The sequence below is a fragment of the Schistocerca nitens genome, chromosome 2 (genome assembly GCF_023898315.1).
Source record: "Schistocerca nitens isolate TAMUIC-IGC-003100 chromosome 2, iqSchNite1.1, whole genome shotgun sequence".
Taxonomy (NCBI): Eukaryota; Metazoa; Arthropoda; class Insecta; order Orthoptera; family Acrididae; genus Schistocerca; species Schistocerca nitens.
Genome location: NC_064615.1, coordinates 876695282 through 876717855, shown reverse-complemented (window position 1 = coordinate 876717855; position 22574 = coordinate 876695282). Strand labels below are relative to the sequence as shown.

The 22574-nt window shown below is 41.1% G+C and overlaps 1 protein-coding gene across 2 annotated transcripts in view; it reads right to left on the bottom strand.

The window, feature by feature from the left end:
- Positions 1–22574, bottom strand: part of LOC126237169 (DNA excision repair protein ERCC-5 homolog) — a 96116-nt gene that overhangs the window by 45972 nt on the left and 27570 nt on the right. For both annotated transcript variants that reach the window (XM_049947027.1, XM_049947026.1), the window contains exon 7: positions 462–1789. In XM_049947027.1, coding sequence (XP_049802984.1) covers positions 462–1789 — 1328 coding nt within the window. The remainder of the gene's footprint in view (positions 1–461; positions 1790–22574) is intronic.

Genomic DNA, 22574 nt, shown 5'->3' with positions numbered 1-22574 from the left:
GCAGAAAATGTAATGTTGGCAATTTTATGCAGAATTTATTACGAAGAAAGTGGTGTGAATGCATATGGATTTTCCTGAGCTGGCAAAAAAGGAGCAGGGTGTCTGCATCCAGCCAATGTGCCACACCCTAAATTTCTTCGTACCACAAAATTCTGGATAAATATATTCAACTGCTATTAGTTAAAGCAGTTATTCAAAAAATTTGAAGACTGTACTCTGGAGTGAGTAATGTGCACACACATGTGGAGGCATGGTTCTTAAGGAGTGGCAGAAGTAATCACTGCTTCACATGGCAGTAAGGAACAAGATAAAGAAATAAAGAATTTCCAATTTTTGTACATTTAAGTTATATCAAAATGAAATAACTGAACTGAGATCTGGTAAACGACTGTGGAGTGATTCTAAAAGACAAACAAACCACTACAGAATAAAATTGCTTGGTGACAATAAGTGCTACTTACTTTCATTGTTTTCAGTTTTTCAGTTGTCACTGCATCTTCCTGAACTTTTTCTTGAGTCTGTAGTTCTTTAATTGCTTGGAAATCCTCTTGGTCCTCTTCATGTGTGACTTTCAAGCTGTGCTTTACAGTGCTGTGTTCAAATGTCTCAGATGCTGCCACATCATCTGCATAAGGCACTTCTGCAATATGCCCAGTATTATGACTACTGCTAATGTCCACAGTAGTCACATCATTAATGTTACATTCCTTTGAAGTAACAACTACATTTTCATTCTTTGCATCAATTTTTTGTGGAAGAGAAAAAGAGAGATCATTGCTGTTTTCATTATCTTCAACATGCAGCAAATTTTTATTACCTGCATCACTTACATTAGGAGTAGGAGCACTACTGTGTTTCTCTTTTGTCACATCTGGGGATTTTGTGAAGATGTCTGCAAAAATATCATCATCTAGGTTGCAGTCATCTTTTTTAATCACAACTTCAAGGAGAGTCTTTGCTTTCATGTCACTCACATTCTGTGCACTATTTGTATTGCTGTTAACTTCCACAAAATCTACTTCACTGTCACTTGATTGTACTTCAATGATGCTTTCTTCATTAAGCCTAGTTTCTTTGATGGTAACGGCTTCAGGAGATTTTTCACTGGCATCTGAACAAATTTGCTGTGAAACAGCCCTGTTTGTTGTTTCCTTTTCAACAGATGTGTCCTGAGTATCAGTGTGTTTATAGATAGTTCTGTTTATCTCTGTTTCACATGTAACATTCTCATATCCATTTCCGTGTTCTGTTTTCAACAACGAGTCCATGTCATTCAACTGCAGCACGTCTGTAACAGGTACTGTCTTATCACTTGTTTCAGATAATTTCATAGTCATAGAATCTATAAGTTTATTTTCTGCTTCACGAGGATTAGAATTATTTGAGTTTACCGAAGTCCCTTCACAATGTAATAATTTATCCTCGGGTGGTATGCTTTTACTTGTTGTTGGTTGAGGATTTGTGTAATCCAATGATTTATTAGCTTTTTTCTTACGTATCTGATCCTGAATAATTTTCAATATCTGTTTTTGTGTCAGGCCACTATTTTCAAACATAAAATTCTTTGCTAACCTCATTGTTTCGTCATCATCACTCATGTCATGGTCAAACTCATCATCTGATACCCAATTACTTTCATAAACAACATTGTTCTCTGTGACAGTGAGAATGTCATTGTCACTTTCATCGGACTTCAAATGTCGATCAGATGCACTTTCAACTGTAGGCATAGTTTTGCTACTCCCTTCTCCTGTAAGCTTTTCATTATTTCCAGCATCATTTCCAGTATCTGAAATAAGAAAATAGGTATTGTTAGAACTTCAGGTTTAACACATATATTTCGGAACAACACAACAACACATATAAGTCACAGAGTAAGTTATCAATTAAGACATGTGTACATGTTAGCATTTGAATGAGCACTGAGTCCCAGTCTAGCGGCCACTGCTTGGCTGGCCGCTTAGGTGGTGCAGCTGCTGCATGGCTGGCAGACAGCGCCGCACGTAGAGGACGCGCGTAATTGCGCAGCGGCACTTTGAATGATCGGTGAGTCACAACACTTTTCCCCCCTTTGAAATTGTTGCACTGGTCTTGATGGAGGTGTCCTGGAGATGGCTAACATCCACAGGCGTTGGTTGACTCGCCGTAAAGTCTCGAGAAGGAGGCTTCCCGTACGGACGGAAGTGTCCCCGATGATAACGGGTCGAGATGACAGGAGACGTAGGGGTCGAATCTGCTGGGGCCCCATGCACCAATCTGCCCATTGCGGCAAGTCCAGTTGATATGACAGGAGACATGGGTGATGTGTCGGCGTCCGTTGGAGGAGGAGGCGAGTAGATTTGCTCTGACAGAGGATGGTCTTCCGGTTCTTGCATGGGCATGTCTCCTGGTGGCGTCCGTTCTGGTGCTGGCATCGCGATGACGGTGAAAGGGCTGCGTTGTGAGTATTGAGATATGCCAAGATCCCGAGCGTCAGGTAGAGCCAAAGGTGGTGTGGCGGCATTCGGAACAGGCGTTGCTGGCACCCGAGGCCGAAGCTGGTCCGAATGACGCACTGCAACACCCGTGTCCGTCTGGATTTCATACAGGCGTCTGCCACGGTGTCTTAAGATGCGGCCCGGGCTCCATTTTGGCCGCCTGCCATATCCCCATACCCAGACGAGGTCGTCGGCGGTGAACCGGCCAAGTGAAGGCACCCACGGCCGTGAGGTGGGAGGCCGCAGAAGATGAAGTAGCGTACGGGGTTGTCGGCCATGTAAGAGCTCAGCCGGGCTGTGGTCGCCCATGGGGGTGAAACGGTAAGATGGTTCAAATGGCTCTGAGCACTATGGGACTTAACATCTATGGTCATCAGTCCCCTAGAACTTAGAACTACTTAAACCTAACTAACCTAAGGACATCACACAACACCCAGTCATCACGAGGCAGAGAAAATCCCTGACCCCGCCGGGAATCGAACCCGGGAACCCGGGCGTGGGAAGCGAGAACGCTACCGCACGACCACGAGCTGCGGACGAAACGGTAAGACCCCACAAACTGGAGAAGCGCATCATCAGCAGCAGAAGAAGTCAGAAGTTTCTGCATCTGAGCCTTAAATGTGCGGACCAGTCATTCAGCCTCACCGTTGGATTGTGGATGGAACGGCGGGGCCGTGACATGCGTAACGCCGTGACGAGCACAAAAATCCGCAAATTCGGAAGAGGCAAATTGCGGACCATTATCAGTAACAAGAGTAGAGGTGTGATATTCGCTATTTTTGACTTCATTAAAACAGCAAATACGAGTAGTAGATATGCTGCGTGGCAGTAGAAAATTATCTTGGGTGCACTAAAGAATAAATGCAACGAGTGTTGCGAAACCTGTAGTCTTCATAATGAGGAGATGAGCCCTTAAAAGAAAGTTTGAAAGAATATTTTTAGGTTCACTAGTGAAAGCAAACCTTGAGATATAAAGAGTCCATTCATAAAGCAGTTGTTTACTGGACTTAACAAAAGGAGTGACCATTAATTGTAAATATTAGCTCGTAAGTGATCTTTTGTAAATAGTAGAATATAAGCCTTTCTGTACCAGTGGAGGAAACCTGCAAAATTGATTGTTTTGTAAATGAACTCTATCGGCGAAGGAACTAAGCACGAATGCTGTGTGAAGATGCACACTAAAGTGCGATGTGCATAATAAAAATAACTGTTCACTGTATATTAGTGGTAGTGTTGTACTGCAAGTGTAAAAAGAAGTCAAGGCTACGACAACAGGTGCAACGCAAAGTTCAGTGTTGTTCTAAGTGCAGCGACAGCTAAAACATTCGTCGTCACTTACCTGTGAGCCTCATGGGAGGCAGTTGACAGAGAAGTATGGAGGCAGCTTCAGTGTCCGGCTCCTCCGATGGAAAACGCACGTGAGGTGTTTGTATCGATGCACTCGTGTGATACGAAGTTCACAAAAAAAAAAAAAAAAAAAAAAAAAAAAAAAAAAAAAAAAAAAAAAAAAGGAGCAATCGACAACCAGCAGCTCTGTTACAGCCTGAGCGCGAACGGATACTGAGTATTGGAGCTCACGCAACACTGTGCAGCCACTGTAAGTGGCTGAAGTGTGGGTGACGAAACAATCCAAACTTTAAACTGCTAACCGCCATGACTTCCATCGTACATACTGGAGGAAAGACATTTGTACACTTGTGTGACTACATTTTCATACGTAAATTAAGCAATTTTCTTGAGTTGAAGTTAAGATGAGTGAGAAGTAGATTGTTAGATTACTCAGGCCTTAAAGCCATTAATACCGGCACTCCTGAACACTGCTAAAATGAATTATAATTCTGTCTCTTGATGGACAAAGAAAATGAATGTGCACTATAGGAAGACCCTAAATTCCAGACCAGTCCCGATCCTTAACAAATGTATCCAATAGGTTGTAAGTTATACTAATAATTTTCCACTTCTTCTGTTTCATATTGTAAATAAAAACCCGGGAAGCCACTTGAATTCCTGGCACCACAGTGGAAAGGACAGATGTACTGCATGATGAACGCCATAGACAGCTAACACAGAAAGTGAAAGCATCACAAAGTGTAGTGCTACGTTATTAAACTGTAACTGAACCACAATGAGTCAACAGATGCTCGAACATTGTCCACTCTAGTTTAGTGAAAATAAGCACTCACTGTACTCATGTATTAGTTGTTAAGCTCAAGAGAAAGTAATTTCTGAATTCTATCCCCTGAAGTGCGAAATGAACGTTCACTTATTGTTATAAGCAAATATGGACCAAACTTAAATATGCACATAAATGTTAATCTTGGTATTATGGAATGAAGTGACTGATGAACAAAGAATGAAAAACTTTATTTTGAAAAATGAATGTACATAGTATGCCAGTAACATTATGTAAATGTCACACCAAAAAATCACGAATATCTCATGAGGACATGAGGATCGAGGTAATCCTTCGGCATTCCCTCTCTCCTCATGGGGGCAATATGATATTCGCTATTTTTGACTTCATTAAAACAGCAAATACGTGTAGTTAATACTTTCAGCCAGAAGGCAAATACTTGTTTATAAATAATGATTAATGTATAATGAGGCGTCGCATGGCGACGGTGGAATTTTCTAAATCATGTAATTCGTCGTCTTTGGGCGGCAATATAAACAGAAAAATACGGATAGATATGCGATCCTTCACTATTTTGTTCGCTGGAGAACAAATGAAGCCTTGAGCGCTAAAGACTTGTACTGTTTTTCTCAAGTAAGACGGACGCAGATTTGTGGCAGTCTGATCTAATTTTTACTAAATGTATAAAAACGTGTTATGTCTAAGTTTGAGTGAAGTGTAAAGAACTGTTATAACTTACGGTGACGACGCACGAGCGACTCAAAGAAGACAATGGCTATATAAAAGAGCGCTCAAAGGACATGATACGGACATAAAAATCTACCGTCATTGTAGTACTAAGCTTAAGGTACGATATATGTTTTAGTTATAATAAATATTTGTTCTGGGAATACTGAATCATTTAGCAGTGCTCATTCCTATTATCTCCTCAGTATTATTTTCATTTTAATTATGCATTTTGCTAATATTACAGACACCAAGATCAGCAGTCCAATGTGCGTGTTACATTGATAAAAAGAAAACTGTTTTATTGTCTTCTTGCATCAGCTTTAATATTGAATTTCCCTTTTGTGTGATGTTACACTTGTTTTTACGCCCTTAAGAACTTTCTGGTCCCTTAGGAAATTGTTTTGTCATAACAATAACTTCACAACCGGGTATGATCGTATCTGCGATCATGAAGTAATTAGAAAGACGGTAACGCAATTTCTTAATCAATAGCACGCTAGTTGTGACTGCCTCAAGCCACGCGAAACTGCAAGTAAAAACTATTCACATCTCATAATGCAATATTTTATGACAATGGTCAATCCATAATTCTTACGCCAATTGTGATTGATAAAACAGTAAGCGAAATCTCAAATTCAAAATTTTCCATTGAGTAACAACATCACTTTTATTTTGTTACATCACACTTGGCGCCCGAACAGGGACTTGACCAAAAATTAGTTCAAATTCTTGGAAAATTTTCTATGTGCTTGTGTTAATAAATGTTCTGTCATTTCATGTACACATCATCTCTCTGTGAGAATGACGGAAAATATGCTGGTCAATGACGCAGTTTAATTATCGAGAGAAAGGAAAAGAAAAGAGATGCGAATTTGCTGAGACAACATAGTGCTAACCAAGCCATCAAAAAGTCAGCGAAGCATTGTCAGTAGAGAGGAGGATAACACCATCCCTAGCCTTGAGGCGGTAGCGCAAAGTGTAGTAGTTCCGCAACGGATCAGAAGTCTTAGCGGACGGGCGATCTGGCCAACCCTTCTGAATACAGCGTAAAAACCGGGAGAGGGTAGGGTCAGAACCCGTAGCAGCCGCCAGCCTGTCCCCAGTGATGGGGAACCCGTCCACAACCCACTGCTCGGCAACATCCAGGTGGAAACACAAAAGTTCGTCCCTATCGAATGCCTGATCAGGACCCATGGGAAGGCGAGACAGAGCATCAGCATTCGCATATTGAGCCGTTGGCCGGAAATGAATCTCCTAATTGAAACGGGACAAGTAAAGAGCCCAACGCTGGAGGCGGTGTGCAGCCTTGTCGGGAAGTGACGTTGATGGATGAAACAAGAGAACAAGTGGTTTGTGATCCGTAACAAGATGATATTTTGAGCCATAGAGAAAAACACCAAACTTATGAAGAGCATAAATGATGGCCAAAGCTTCTTTCTCAATTTGACAATACTTTTGTTGGGTATCCGTGAGCGTTTTGGAGGCATAAGCAATGGGTTGTTCCGAACCGTCAGAAAAACGGTGCGCAAGGACTGCACCGACCCCATAGTGAGAGGCGTCTGTGGCCAGAACAAGATGTTGGCCAGGTCGATAAGTAGCCAGGCACGGGGCCTGTTTCAGCATAGTCCTCAACTTCTGGAAAGCCGCTTCACATGACGCGGACCACTGAAAAGGCACATTTTTATGCAACAGGCGATGCAACGGCTGAGCCACCGAAGCCGCAGACGGTAAAAACTTGTGATAGTATGCTATTTTCCCCAAGAAGGCCTGCAGTTCCTTAACAGATGTAGGGCGAGGAAGGGCATAGATCGCAGCGACAGTTTGTTGAAGCGGACGAATACCATCCCGAGAGAGTTGAAACCCCAAGTACATGATAGATGCCTGAAAAAATTGTGATTTCTGAAGATTACACTTAAGATCGGCAGTCTGTAAGACATGAAAAAGTGTGCAGAGATTTTGAAGATGTTCTTCAGTGGTGGAGCCAGTGACAACAATGTCGTCCATGTAATTGATACACCCAGGGACAGGGAGCAATAATTGTTCCAAGAATCGCTGAAAGAGAGCAGGGGTGCTAGCAACCCCGAATGGCAAGCGTTGGTATTGATAGAGACCGAAAGGCGTGTTAAGGACCAGAAACTGCCGGGAAGCAGCGTCGAGAGGAAGTTGATGATAAGCTTCTGACAGGTCAAGTTTAGAAAAATACTGGCCTCCAGCAAGTTTAGTGAACAGTTCTTCAGGACGGGGGATAGGGTAAGTGTCGATGAGGCATTGAGCATTTACAGTGGCTTTGAAATCGCCACAGAGACGAATATCACCATTTGGCTTAGTAACTACGACGACAGGAGAGGACCATTCACTGGAAGTGACTGGAAGCAAGACCCCTGAAGCAGTGAGACGATCCAACTCCCGTTTTACCCAATCACGAAGGGCCACAGGAATGAGCCGAGCCCGAAAAAACTTAGGCCGAGCAGTGAGTTTGAGCGTGATATGAGCTACAAAGTCGTTTGCACGGCCTAACCCAGGAGAAAAAAGGGACAAAAATGTCGTCGACAAGGAATCCAATTGAGCATAAGGAATAGCATCAGAGACAATATTGACAGAGTCATCTATGGAGAACCCAAAAACGCGAAAGGCATCGAAACCAAAAAGATTTTCTGCGTTGCTCTGGTCGACCACAAATATGGGAACAGTGCGAACGACGGATTTGTAAGATACCTCAGCATTAAACTGTCCCACGAGAGAAATCTTCTGTTTATTGTACGTCCGTAATTGCCGAGTGACAGGGGACAGGAGTGGAGAACCCAGCTGAAGATACGTCTTGAGAATTAATTATAGTGGCAGCAGAACCGGTATCCACTTGCATGTGAACATCTCGACCAAGGATTTGGACAGTGAGGAATAACTTCCCTGAAAGGGAAGAAGTGCAATTGACAGACAACACAGAATCAGAATCAGCGTCATGTTCATGAACATCATGTATGCGGTCGGATTTGCAAACGGAAGACACATGACCTTTCTTTTTGCAATTGTGACACACAGCCCAACGTTGGGGACAATCCTCACGTGAATGTTTCGTAAAACACCGCGGACATGAAGGAAGTTGCCGGGAGTTTTGCTGCAATTTCTTAGCGGGTTGTTTACGGCTAGGCCGAGGCTGCGCATGGGAGCGCACTGCGGCCACGTCGGCCGGCGGGGACGCGCCGCACACGCCGTCAACAGCGCACAGAGGTTGTATTTCCCCAACATCACCCCACGCCTCTATTTGCGGCCCAGCGGCACGAGAAATTTCAAAAGACTGCGCAATGGAGAGAACTTCATCTAGAGTTGGATTCGCCAACTGAAGGGCATGTTGCCGAACTTCTTTGTCGGGCGCCGACCGGATAATAGCATCCCGTACCATGGAATCGGCATAGGATTCTTTGTGAATGTCAGTAACAAATTGACACTTTCGACTGAGGCCGTGAAGTTCAGCAGCCCAAGTGCGATAGGATTGATTTGGTTGTTTTTGACAACGATAAAAGGCAACACGAGAGGCTACCACATGCGTTTGCTTTTGAAAATAGACAGACAGAAGTGAGCACATTTCAGCAAAGGACAAAGACGCAGGATCCTTCAAAGGAGCCAATTGCAACAACAACCGATACATTTGAGGTGAAATCCAGGAAAGGAACAGAGACTTACATGGTTGTTCGTCCGTGACATGAAATGCCAAGAAGTGCTGTCGAAGACGTTTTTCATAGTCAGACCAGTCTTCCACCGTCTTGTCGTAAGGAGGAAAAGGAGGTATAGCCAACGACGAGAAATGCCCCGCATTTGACGCTGCAACGAAATCGCGAATCGCCGCTGTGAGAAGCGTTTGCTGTTCAAGGAGATTTTGCAATAGTTGCTTGACAGTAGCCATGGAACCCTGTGAGTCAACGGTGAAAAGGAAAAATCCACTACCTCGTCGCCAATTGTTAGAACTTCAGGTTTAACACATATATTTCGGAACGACACAACAACACATATAAGTCACAGAGTAAGTTATCAAGTAAGACATGTGTACACGTTAGCATTCGAATGAGGACTGAGTCCCAGTCTAGCGGCCGCTGCTCGGCTGGCCGCTTAGGTGGCACAGCTGCTGCATGGCTGGCAGACAGCGCCGCACGTAGAGGACGCGCGTAATTGCGCGGCGGCACTTTGAATGATCGGCGAGTCACAACAGGTATGCCAATGAATCAATAATGCAAAGGAGCATACAATGTGTGTATAATGCTAAGAAAATGTAATGGTAAGTAATGAAACTATGGTGGGAAAAAAACCAACTCCCCCCTTCCCCCCCCCCCCCCCCCCCACACACACACACACAAACAGAAAGAGATTGGGTCGAGTATTATAACTGATACAGATAACCAGGGTTGCCACAAGTTACCCCAGATGAAATTCCTGATATTTCCCCGATTTCCAGACAAGTTTTAGCATTTTTCCCTGACAATTTTGAGATCTCAAGGGTAAGTAAAGACATAAATTGACAAAAATTGTATGGATTTCCTTATTTCTAAACATGTGAGAAAAAATCTTAAGTACTAACATCAATATCTTTTGTGATGAACTGTTTTTATATGGAGAAAGAAAGTCAAATGATATGTATGTTTCATTAAGACCACTGATGTTATTTTATTTCAATAAAACAAAACACATCTGATGACAAAAATACTCATTTCCTTGGAGTTGCAAGACAGATTTTAAATACCTTCACTGATTTCAGAAATAACCTCAGAAAAAAGTAAGCCTCTTAAAAGAAGTGTGTAAGGCTGGGAGGAGTTGTGTAAACCAACACAGTAGGTGACCACCAATAAAATGTTGGTTTTTGTCAGTTATTACCCACTGTGTTGTGTCTATGATTTACCAGGTACTGTGTGATTTTTCTTTCCAGAAATACATAAGCATGTAGCATACAAACTGCCAGCGACTGTCACAGTTTTCTCCTTTTTACCATCCATGCTTTCCAATATATAAACTATTTTCGAAGTGTCAAAATGTACTAGAATAAATGTCTACAATGTACTTGCCGTGAGACAGTTGCAATTCCTGAAATCCATCGCCATGGCCTCTGGCCTGGCAAGGAGCACTGCACTCCTGGGTCCATGTATAAATCACAAAAATCCGTCGCATTACTCACACACAAACAGATCCAGCCTGCGGGCAGGTCGGTGAGATTAGATCCAATGGGCAAGGCCTGCACATTAGTGGGAAACAATGGGCTTCAGATTGGCAGGCCCAATCCATTAATAAATACCCACAGAAATTGCCTGCAGTTTTCACAGGTCATGGCAGTCCGCTTACATGGCCAGCTATTCATGTGTCACAGACACCTTGTTGATGAAATGAGAATCCATGCATTAGATAACTTGCACAAATACTCTGAGAATCAATACTAATGAGGACGGGTAGTAACAACCGTATAGGTGATCGCTGAGTCGCAGACAGACACATAGAAAAGACAATCAAACTCCCACAACTATATTTTTGGCCATAGCTTTCGTCAGAAAACAAGAACTTACACGCATTCATACAGTCACTCAGACACACCTCATGCACACATGACCACCATCTACGGCTGCTGCATCTACACTCTCTGAGAATCAGATCCAAGCAAACCATTCCTCATCCCTCCCTGCCTCTCGTTGTCAGCTGCTAGGCTAGTGGCAACAGGTGGTGGTGGCACTGACTGCAAACTGAGTGGAGGGGTAGAAAGGGGAGAAGCAGTAAGAATGAGGGAGTAGGGAAGCGGCACACGTACTCAGCTGCATCCAGCCAGTGACGATGCATGACATCTCAGTAAACAAACCATTTCATCTACTGACAAGGGGAAGGCCTCAGACACAGCCAACCGATTCGGCTCAAATTTGGCAGGTCGCTTCTGTACCACCTAAAACGAAGGAATCTAAGATATTTTGGGTCAACACCCCCGCGTTTTTGAGAAATCACCCCTAAAGGTTATGACGAGCAATCGACTCAAAATTGGAGGGATTGATAGATAATTGCAAACAGAGCAATTTTCATCATCAGGTATGGGATCCGAAAACGCATACTATTCCAGAAATCGAGGAAAGAAACTTTTACAACTGTCGCTTCTGTATCCACATGGTAAATGCTTTTTACCGACAGCACCAATAGCGCAACAGCTAAGATAACTGGCTGGGAATCGGAGAACCCGGGTTCCAATCTCGAAGAAAGCTAGCGGATGTTATTCTTTTCGTTTGTATTTTTCCATATCTCAATTGATAGGGATAGGGGGGTTAATAACGTAAGTAAATCAATAAGGAATGATAATAATAAGGCAGGCAAATAAATTTCTCAAACCTCTTGGGGTAGTAAACAACTAAAACGTTACTTGAGGTCACTTTACAATGGCTCTTTCAGTCACTGTTACGTGTCCTCACTTTTCATCGAACAAACTAGATGGATGGTACTTGTCATATAAAAATTTGAAACAAATATACTCACGGCACCAAGAACATCTAATGAATACAATCTTTCGAAAGCTACACTGTTCCTTCCAAAGAGTCGGCAGAAAACAAGCTTGGTTTACATTTAAAAATATGTCTTTTTCGGGTTTTAATTTTGATGCGTACCACACATACAATATCATTGCCTGAAAATTGGTGCTGAAAGTTGGTTATGAATTATGCTGTAAATAGTTATTGCATCCGTGCGGTTGTGCAATTCCCGCTGGGATTCCAGAAGCACACTGAAATTCTGAAGCCTGGAAATAAAGTTTTTAACCAGGTGATAGAAATAAACATCACACTGCTGGCACACAGGTGTGCAGTTTAGTGGTATTACTTTTACTGTGCACGTCGGCTGACCCTCGCCATCTATAAACATTGTGTCATATATTGTAGTATCACTTTGACCACTCCAGGAATCCAATACTAGACAAAACTTGTTATCAGAAACGTATGTTTTTAAAACATTCTCAAGAAATGTTCTGTAAATCGCATTCGTCAGTTTGGAGCAGGTAATGTAAACATTTTTCAACGAGTCGGTTAAACGACTGACCTCTTCTATAACCCTAGGACCAAATGTAACATTTGTTTCGCGTCGAATGTTCACCCGATACTCGCATTATGTTTGATCGGGGTTGATCACATAATCACGATTAAAACCGGTCATAAATGACGCCATTTGCGTGTTGAAAAGAGCCGCCACTTTCTGTATATCTTCTATATTTTGTACCTCCTTATGAGAGACGTATTTAGTGACGTGCCATTGACGAATTTTATACTGCGATTTGAAATTTCTTGCCCAAGATAATGATGCAGCAAACGTAAAATCCTTGTTGGCCGTAAAATGAGGGGCTGCACCTGCAGCCCACTCCTGAAGTAATCTCGTTGTTACATTCTCGTTACGACAACGAGATTCGACAAATTGGTCGTATGTCCACTTATTTATCGCCTGGTATTTGTCATATCTTGTCCCTCCTTTAACGATATCACTTTCCCACAATTTCAAGTCCTTCTTCCTTTTCAGGGCTGTTGCTCCATTCCTTTGCAGTGTTTGTGAGGTCCAATTTGGATGATTCCTGGCTAGCACTACTGCCTTTATCTCTACTTCAAGGTGTATGGCACCGTAGTCCAATCGTTTAGCAACCGGTTCATAATACTCATCGGGAACAGATGAAGCACATATTCCCAGTGACGTGGAGATTTCCAAAGTGTTATGACCATTTTGCGATTCATTAGTCGGTATATCTTCCACTGAATCACCTTCTGCTTCGTCTTCATGGTATAGTACTTCAGTATCAAGAAAAGTCATTTCGTTCATCAGCTCCAAACATCTCTCGACGATAGCCGCTCTTATCAATCTGGAACGCCGAGAAACAGACCTGGCTGCTCCCGGTAGTGCATTGATAATGCATCTGTCTTGCAACACTTTTACAAACCAAAACACAGCGACGGTAACTTCCCGCTTGCCATCGCCTGTGACAGGCTCCCAACTATATATTACAGCGCTAGTCGAAGGGTGTACATCCTCCATTACTCAGATTATGCACCTGAAAGATATGACAACAAATAATAACTAGTTACTACGGCATAAACAGACGAGCTAATTACTAAAAACTACATATAGTACTCGTCATATGTTACTTACGGAATAACGCTGTATTCATCCACAAAACATATTTCATTCGGCACATTAACGACGGAAAAATCACTACATGTATCCACGAGGTTCGCGACAGCCTAATGATGGGATGGAAAACAACTCTTTCCGACTGACTTCTATAAGGCTCATGCTGGACACCTTCTCTCTTCCAGATTCACAACTATGATATGACGAAGAGGCAACAGGGACAACATAACTCTCCCCGCGTGCATTCTGTCCTGTGCCTCGCTGTAAACAAGCGTCGCGCGGTTGGCTATCTGTGATCCCTTGTGAGGAATTCGAAGCACTCTTTCAGGTGACGAGGCTTAAAAGTTTACTACTTTACTAACTCACGGCGTTTGGGGAATTAGTTTGCCTACCTTATAATTATCATTCCTTATTGCTTTACTTACCTTATTAACCCTCCTATCCCTATCAATTGAGATATGGCAAAATAGAAACGAAAAGAATAACATCCGCTAGGGTTCTTCGAGATTCGAACCCGCGTTCTCAGATTCCCAGCCAGTTACCTTGCCCGTAGCACTATCGGCGAAATGTGTTTACCATGTGGATACAGAAGCGACAGTTGTAAAAGTTTCTTTCCTCGATTTCTGGAAAAGTTTGCGTTTGCGGACCCCATACCTGATGAAGAAAAATGCTCCATTTACAATTATATATCGATCCCTCCAATTTTGAGTCCATTGCTCGTCATAACCTTTAGGGTTGATTTTCTCAAAATTGTGGGGGTGTTGACCCAAAATGTCTTAGAGTCCTTCGTTTTAGGTTGTACACAAGCAACCTGCCAAATTTGAGCCGAATCGGTTGGCCGTGTCTGAGGCCTTCCCTTTGTAAGACAAAAACAAGATTTCTCCAGTTTTTTTTCAAATTTCCCTGATATTTCCCCGATTTCCCTGACACATTTGAAATTCCCTGATTTCCAGAACTTGAGGCAACCCTGATACTATAGCAGTAAGTGAACTCTCAGAATGTTTTTAGCTATTGTCAATCACTATCTCTATATCCTCTTCAGATGGGTTTACTATGTTAAAAGGGACGAGATGTAGTATCGTACATATTGTTCACAATGATTAATATGCTTCTCTGCTTAAAATGCCACAAAATTGGAAGTAACTGTTGAAAAATAAAAACTATGTAGCTATGATCAGCAAATACCTTCAGGAAACAATCAATCAATTTCGTTTTACAACCAATAAAGATTTTTTTTTTAAAACAGACTACCATTTCCATTTGGTAATACAATCGCACAATACTCCACATTAACTGATTTAATTCTCAGTTTGTTGCAAGCCCAGGTATGGGTTTGTGTAGTGGATAGTTCTCTCACAGAAAATGACAGTTAAAAAAAGAAACAAACATGTGATTCTGACGCTAATATGGGAGTCAAACAGAATGTAGCATACACTCTATCAAAACATAATAAAACACTAGAGTGAAGGCAGTTACCAAAACTATTTCTGTTTTTCACATCAGAATGTTTGCTGGAGCAGGACACAATCTGCACAAATGCAGTGCTTTAAGGACAGTGGAATGAAGACAAGCATTAATTTATTTTCGTACAGCATTAAATAACTTATGCTCACAGGTTTCAATTCCAGTAAGCTACAGTGACAATACTTAGAATTTTATGTATAAAAAGGGTATTATTAAGCTCAATGAGTGAGAGAAAGCTTGCATTATTAATATGTCCATTCCTATTTAACCTGAGGAAAGGAATTACGGTACACAATCACATTACAATGCTCTTACAAGCATAAAAAATCTATAGTGCACAACAGCAATGTCCTGTCAGTCTCCTGACCTCAACATCTCACTTATCAGTGGGGATACCGACCCAGTTTTTTATACAAACTGAAGGGAGAACAAAGAGATGTGCATGTTCATGGTTCTGGAGTTACCAGAAGGTGTCAACAGTTTGCGCAATGGTGCACTGAAAAAATATGCAAATTGTGTATGATCAAGATGTAACAACAACAACGCTGTACTATTGTGCATATAAGTAAATTTTTTTTCCATCTGATTTTTCGATAAATTAGTGTAATTGATGTTCTGATTTCATTTCTTTTTTGTTTCATGCCATTGTGTTAAAACTGTAAACAATTTTCAGTGTGAATATTAATGTTTATGTCAAATGTCAAGTAGTATTGTGATTGAATTAAAATGTAACAAACTTTGGAACTGTTGTAAGATGTTTAAGATTGTAACTGTGCGTCTGGTCTATACGTAGGCAATGTGTTAGGATATGTAGAATGCAAAACCTCGGGTGAATACCCTGTCTGTAAGTGAGCGGTAAAAGGTGGATGGTAGGCGAGCGCGGGAAAATGCGCACGGGCGCTGCACGACACAACGGGCTCAGCAGTAGTAGTTGGAGTTTGGCACTGGTTTGAGCAACACCTTCTGGAGTGAGGAGGCTCTCCTGGAAGACGTAGCTTCACTGAGCCTCGGGTATGTCGTTCCAAATCCCACACAGCATGGCGAAATTCCATAGGCACTAAATGGAAAAGTATTGCGACGCTAAGAAGAAGTAAAGTGCCGATACATCAAGAGCCATAGCTGTGGTTGTATGTGTGCTCTGTGCCTCGCTATCTCGCAACCTGCCAACCGCCGCATCGATACTAGCAGGTTGAAACTTTTAGTACTGTATTCGTATGGACCATAGAGTGAATAATAATAACCTAAATTTTACCAGAACTTTCCCATCATTTAATTATCCTCACAACTAACCTAGACAGGGTCCTTTCCAAATGTTGTGCAATCCGAGTGTCCCGAGATGAAAAATTAAAGTTTGTGTTAATAATAATTACCTGCAGACCTAGCTATGTTAGAATGGTGTTTAAAGAACTGTTTTGTTAATGAACCAGTAAATGAATAACGAAGGTCTGACAAAGTTGGAACATAACTTTAATATTGATTTAGTAATGAAGTTTAATTATTTTGAAACAGATATAAAGGTATTTAAATAAGCAGGAAATAAGATAAAAAGAGTAGTAACTCATATACTGGAAATCTTGAGCGCATAATAATTCCAGTAATCAATTTTTTTAATACTGTGATCACATCCCCCCTCCCCCCCCCCTTTTTATTCATTTGAATTCTGAAGTGTTCTAAATTGATTTGACCAGCAAAAGTTAAATTCAATATAAAATCCAAAATTTATCAGTGTTTTTATCTTTATCAAAATTGATATTGTGTGTGTGACTCGAAAGTGCTGTTTCTAGGGTAACCTATGCCCGATTTTAATCAGATCAATAGACTACGAAGTTTTGTAGTATACATTGTAGTGTAGTGTTATGTATTTATGGTTTTTCCATATCAGTACAGAACGTGAAACTATCAGTTCAATAGATTTTCTGGTTCTAAAATTTTACTATATTATGCAGTGTTACTACGTGTTGCTTTGCACGAATATCTGCCAACTTGTACAGGGGAGAAACTCAGTTAATGCCTAATTAGGCTGGCGACTGTATTATTAACAAATTGGTAGCATCTTCTATGTTGTTTCTTGTCCGTCCTGACGTGTAGTTGCATTTCGGACTTACTTGACGTATCATTGTTATTACAGAGTGAGTGTAAGTCTGATTTGCCGCCATTCAGGAACACGCGGTCAATATCTGTACAAAAATCCTGTCTCGTAAGGTGAACCCCACTCACTTACCATAGTACAGGTTTTAATGAGTATTGTGTGGCCCACGCGCACGTTACAAGTGGCGATCGTGACAGGACATCCAGTTGTTGTCGGTCACAAATTAACGTGAATACCGAACAGTGGATGTTCAGTGGCACGAATTGCAATATTATTTAGTAAAGTAAATAGCAGTGAACGTCAAGTACGGTAGTGAGGTGTAATTTGCGTTCAGTATGGACAAGAACGTAGACACAGTAGATGGGAAGAGCATAATGGAAAATGCGGCTGGGTATGACAGGAGTGTACGCGGTCAGATAACAGATGGCATTAACGGAAGACAATTGGCGTACATACAATATCACGAACATGTTAACGAACAGATTGAAATGTCGAGATTGCCTAGAACACAGCAAGTAATAAAACAGGAAGTAGAGAATGACTTTGTAGATGATAGTGGGTATGTGAATGAATCCACTGACATGTTTGATTCACCACAGATAAAGAAAGAACCGAAAGTAAATTTTGAAGTAGGATCGGAACACACCGATTCCGTAGAACAAAACAATGTGAAAATCTTAAGCATGAACGATTTGTTTGAACAATTAACCAAACAAACTGCAGGACAGAGTGAGCAGCTCAAAACACAGAATGATCAGCTTAAAGCACAGGTCAAAGAACAAGGAATTAAAATTAGTAAACAAATAGAACAGGTAGAACAAAAAGTGGGTAATTTAAGCTCTGTAGCAAATACTATGAAGTCTGAAATTGACACAATTAATAAAAATATGAATACTATGCAGGGGGAAATTGACAACATTAACAGCAGGTTTGATGTTGAAATTCTCAACATCCAAGAGAAAGTAGAGCCTCTAGTTGAAACAAAAGTAGACGAAAAAGTTTTCGGTCTTAAAACTGAGATCGTAAATGAATGTCAACATGGAATCTCACAGTTGAAAAAGGCAGTTTCAGATACTGAAAGAGATTTAGGCGAAATAGTTACCGGATGTGTACAAAAGTGTGAACAAAATACATCGAAAATTCAAGGCAAAATTTTCGATCTCGAGAGTAAAATCAAAGATAGGCCTGGTGTTGTCTGTAATGGCATGCCACTAACGAAGCTGTTGGAAGGTGAGGAGCGCTTCGATCCCGCCAAAAAACATAACGGATGGCATCCGTTAGATTTCATCAAAAATTGCGAGAGGATGTTTCCTGAACACTTGTCTGGTCAGGAGAAGATAAACATAGTAATTAGCGCCTTAGCAGGCGACGCTAAGAGCTGGGGAATTAACTTGAATACCGAACTAATGACGTTCGAAGAGTTTAAACAAAAGTTTACGGAAGAATACTGGTCCAAACAAAAACAGGATCATTTGTGGCGCGAGTTTATCATGGCCAAACTTCACGATAACAGGGGCAGGAATCCTTTGAAAGATTTCTGCGAATATTGGTACCAAAAGTTGACACACTTAAGACGGAGAAGATCCGATTCTGAAATCATATGGGAGCTATATAAAAAGCTTCCAGAAGATTTGAAGAGATATGTGGGAAGCAATCATCGTAGCTTCCAAGCGTTTCTCGAAAGGGTCGAAGACGAAGATCATTGGCGCGAAAGTCGTGCCAATTATCAGAATTTTAGTAACAGGAATAACCGCAATAATGACGAGAGAAATGACGGCGATGGGTTTCGCGTCAACATGATACAGAGAGGTAGAGGCAGAGGAAGAGGAAGAGGGAGTTATCTAGGTCGCGGTAGAGGGTACACCGCGCAAAATAATAACGACGCGGGAAACTGATTTCCGCGAACGTTGCAGGCCAAACGGAAGCGGACAGAACAAACTGGCCCCGATTTAAGAAATGTTACCGGACTGACAGTAAAGTTATGAGACAGCTTAGAAACAGGCGTGAAACGACGCAATGTGTTGTTGCGAAACAAGTGTCAGGTGTGAGCGCAGATGACTCATCTTCGCCATGCAGAGCGCTACATGTTAACAGGCGAGTGGAGCATCAGAGGGCAACGGCCCAGCCTAGCAGAACAGCTGTTCAGAGAGAAGCCGCTAGCAATGCGGCAGCATTAGGTACGAACATTGCCATAAGAGCTGGTGAATACATTACGAGTGGTAATTCCGTGGCGAAGGAAATAGTGGATGGAACAGTGGATACACAGAGAGGTGCGGTTAGCAGTGTTAGTAATGAAGTAAATGGCGAGAATGAATTAGCAGGAGTAACTGATTGGCGTGTGCAGATCGACGATCTGTACAAGGGCCTCAAGCAGTGTGAGTGGGAGGATTTTAAGAAGTAATATGAGGCAAGGAGGTTAATTAGTGAAAAAGGAAATAGTAGGGACGTCGATAAGGTGACGTGGCCCAAATTTGAAGAGGAGAGAGTAAATAGCACCGCGCAAAGTACGCGTGCTGCCGATAGGACGATGGTTAAAGATAGGAAGGAATTGGAGGATGAAATCCTAAGCATTGACGAGGAAGTAACTTCTGTTAACAATCCGCCAACAGTACAAGCTGTTACTGAAAGGCACCGTGGGGAAGGGGCAGGTAATTACCTACGAGTAACGGAAGTCCACGAGGATTACGCTAAATATGAAGTAACAGTGGATGTGAGTAAAGCTGATAATGAGGTTGTTTTGCCTAAAGAGGATATTGAGTTAAAATCAAAGCCTGACGAAAATGCAGAGGAAGAACTTAGTGCCTGTCTCAGAAAAGCTTTTATGTTAAAACCTGAAAGCGATCCAGAATGGTCGGATTATGACGATAGTTCAGATGACAACTATTTCGGTACTAGTGAAAATAATGGGAATACAGCTAATCGTGATATTGTACCTACTGATGACGAAGTTTCAAAACAAAACCCAGATGTTGAGACTGAACACAGAAAAAAGGAGCCACCTGATGACTCAATGTATATTTTGCAAAGAGTTCAAGTAAGCAAAGACTTGGAACTCCAGAAACCTAGGAAACCACCAGATAAATGATTCACAGGTCAGGAACGTATCTTGGGATGATGTCACAGTCGACCAAGGTGCGTTGTGGAAAAAAACAGAAAGGGGCATGATTTAGAGCCTGGGGCAGATTTATATTGGACTTTGAGAATGTCATGAACACCTTACATCATGAAACTACTGGGTTCCCACCGGAAGAAATTTTGTTAGGCAGCAGAAGTAAAAGTTTAATTGAGGAAAAACCAGAGTTTCCACCTTGTACAAGCTTGGGGTTGAGTCAAAAGAAAGAATTAGTCAGAAAAAGGGCAAAGCAAAAAGCTGAATCTAGATCTAAAAGACATGATAAAAATCTGAAAGTTTCAAAATTTAAAATTGGAGATTATGTTCTTTTAAAAACCCACGAAAAATCTAGTGAACTGAACCATGAAATTTCCAAATTTAAATATATTTATAATGGACCGTATATAATACAGAACATTCCACACGATAATGCTTACTACCTGATCTACCCAAAATCCAAGAGACCTTTAGGTGTAAGAAACGTTGTGGATCTGAAACTGTATGTTCCTAGGAGTGAGTGACCTAAGTACACTCAGAAAGCAATCTGCAGTAAATATGCTGTATCTAATGATGAAATTATTTTATTCTAAATGTAACAAATCTTTGTAAATGTATGTATACTAATGTCAGTGTGATAATGTACTTATGTAAGTTTCAGATTACCAAATGTACTATAAATGTAGAGATATATGGAGAAAAGGGCTGAAAAGAAAGGGTAAATGCTGCAAGCCAAATAAACGATGGGACTGCCAAAAACCAAAGAGGGCAGATAAATAGTCAAAGGAGAATTGTAAGTGTGGTACAAGTGATGTGATAAAATGATGCGAAATGGACTGCCCAAATTTGAATAATAGGCAGCAAATATGTGTAGTAATTTTTCTAAATATTATTGTGTGTTTATTAGTAAATAAGGAAATGGACTGCCATTCAATGCAAACAGCAACAAATTGTCTTATAGTGTATATAGGTATTTGTATATGCTTTGTAGTTAAGTGTTTGTGTTTCAGCTTTTGAATTTATTTTTCTGAGAAATTTAATAATAAGTAATTTGCTATTTAAATCATGTTGTGATAGGAGGTTGGACTGTGCCAAAGACATTTAAGTAAATGATAGGTAAATTTCTCGATATATTAAAAAGTATAGACCTGTATGATGTGAGTGAAAGGAAGTTTTGTGATATGAAATTTTATGATGGCACATTCACACAAAGATTCAGAACCCCTGTATAAATACAAAGTTCAGTGTTCCCATCAAATTTGCACTTAGTGAAATTTACTGGAAACAGGGGCATGTGTAACAACAACAACGCTGTACTATTGTGCATATAAGTAAATTTTTTTCCATCTGATTTTTCGATAAATTTGTGTAATTGATGTTCTGATTTCATTTCTTTTTTGTTTCATGCCATTGTGTTAAAACTGTAAACAATTTTCAGTGTGAATATTAATGTTTATGTCAAATGTCGTGTAGTATTGTGATTGAATTAAAATGTAACAAATTTTGGAACTGTTGTAAGATGTGTAAGATTGTAACTGTGCGTCTGGTCCATACGTAGGCAATGTGTTAGGAGATGTAGAATGCAAAACCTCGGGTTAATACCCTGTCTGTAAGTGAGCGGTAAAAGGTGGATGGTAGGCGAGCGCGGGAAAATGCGCACGGGCGCTGCACGACACAACGGGCTCAGCAGTAGTAGTTGGAGTTTGGCACTGGTTTGAGCAACACCTTCTGGAGTGAGGAGGCTCTCCTGGAAGACGTAGCTTCACTGAGCCTCGGGTATGCCGTTCCAAATCCCACACAGCATGGCAAAATTCCATAGGCACTAAATGGAAAAGTATTGCGACGCTAAGAAGAAGTAAAGTGCCGATACATCAAGAGCCATAGCTGTGGTTGTATGTGCGCTCTGTGCCTCGCCATCTCGCCACCTGCCAACCACCGCATCGATACTAGCAGGTTGAAACTTTTAGTACTGTATTTGTATGGACCATAGAGTGAATAATAATAACCTAAATTTTACCAGAACTTTCCCATCATTTAATTATCCTCACAACTAACCTAGACAGGGTCCTTTCCAAATGTTGTGCAATCCGAGTGTCCCGAGATGAAAAATTAAAGTTTGTGTTAATAATAATTACCTGCAGACCTAGCTATGTTAGAATGGTGTTTAAAGAACTGTTTTGTTAATGAACCAGTAAATGAATAACGAAGGTCTGACAAAGTTGGAACATAACTTTAATATTGATTTAGTAATGAAGTTTAATTATTTTGAAACAGATATAAAGGTATTTAAATAAGCAGGAAATAAGATAAAAAGAGTAGTAACTCATATACTGGAAATCTTGAGCGCATAATGATTCCAGTAATCAATTTTTTTAATACTGTGATCACAACCCCCCTCCCCCCCCCCCTTTTTATTCATTTGAATTCTGAAGTGTTCTAAATTGATTTGACCAG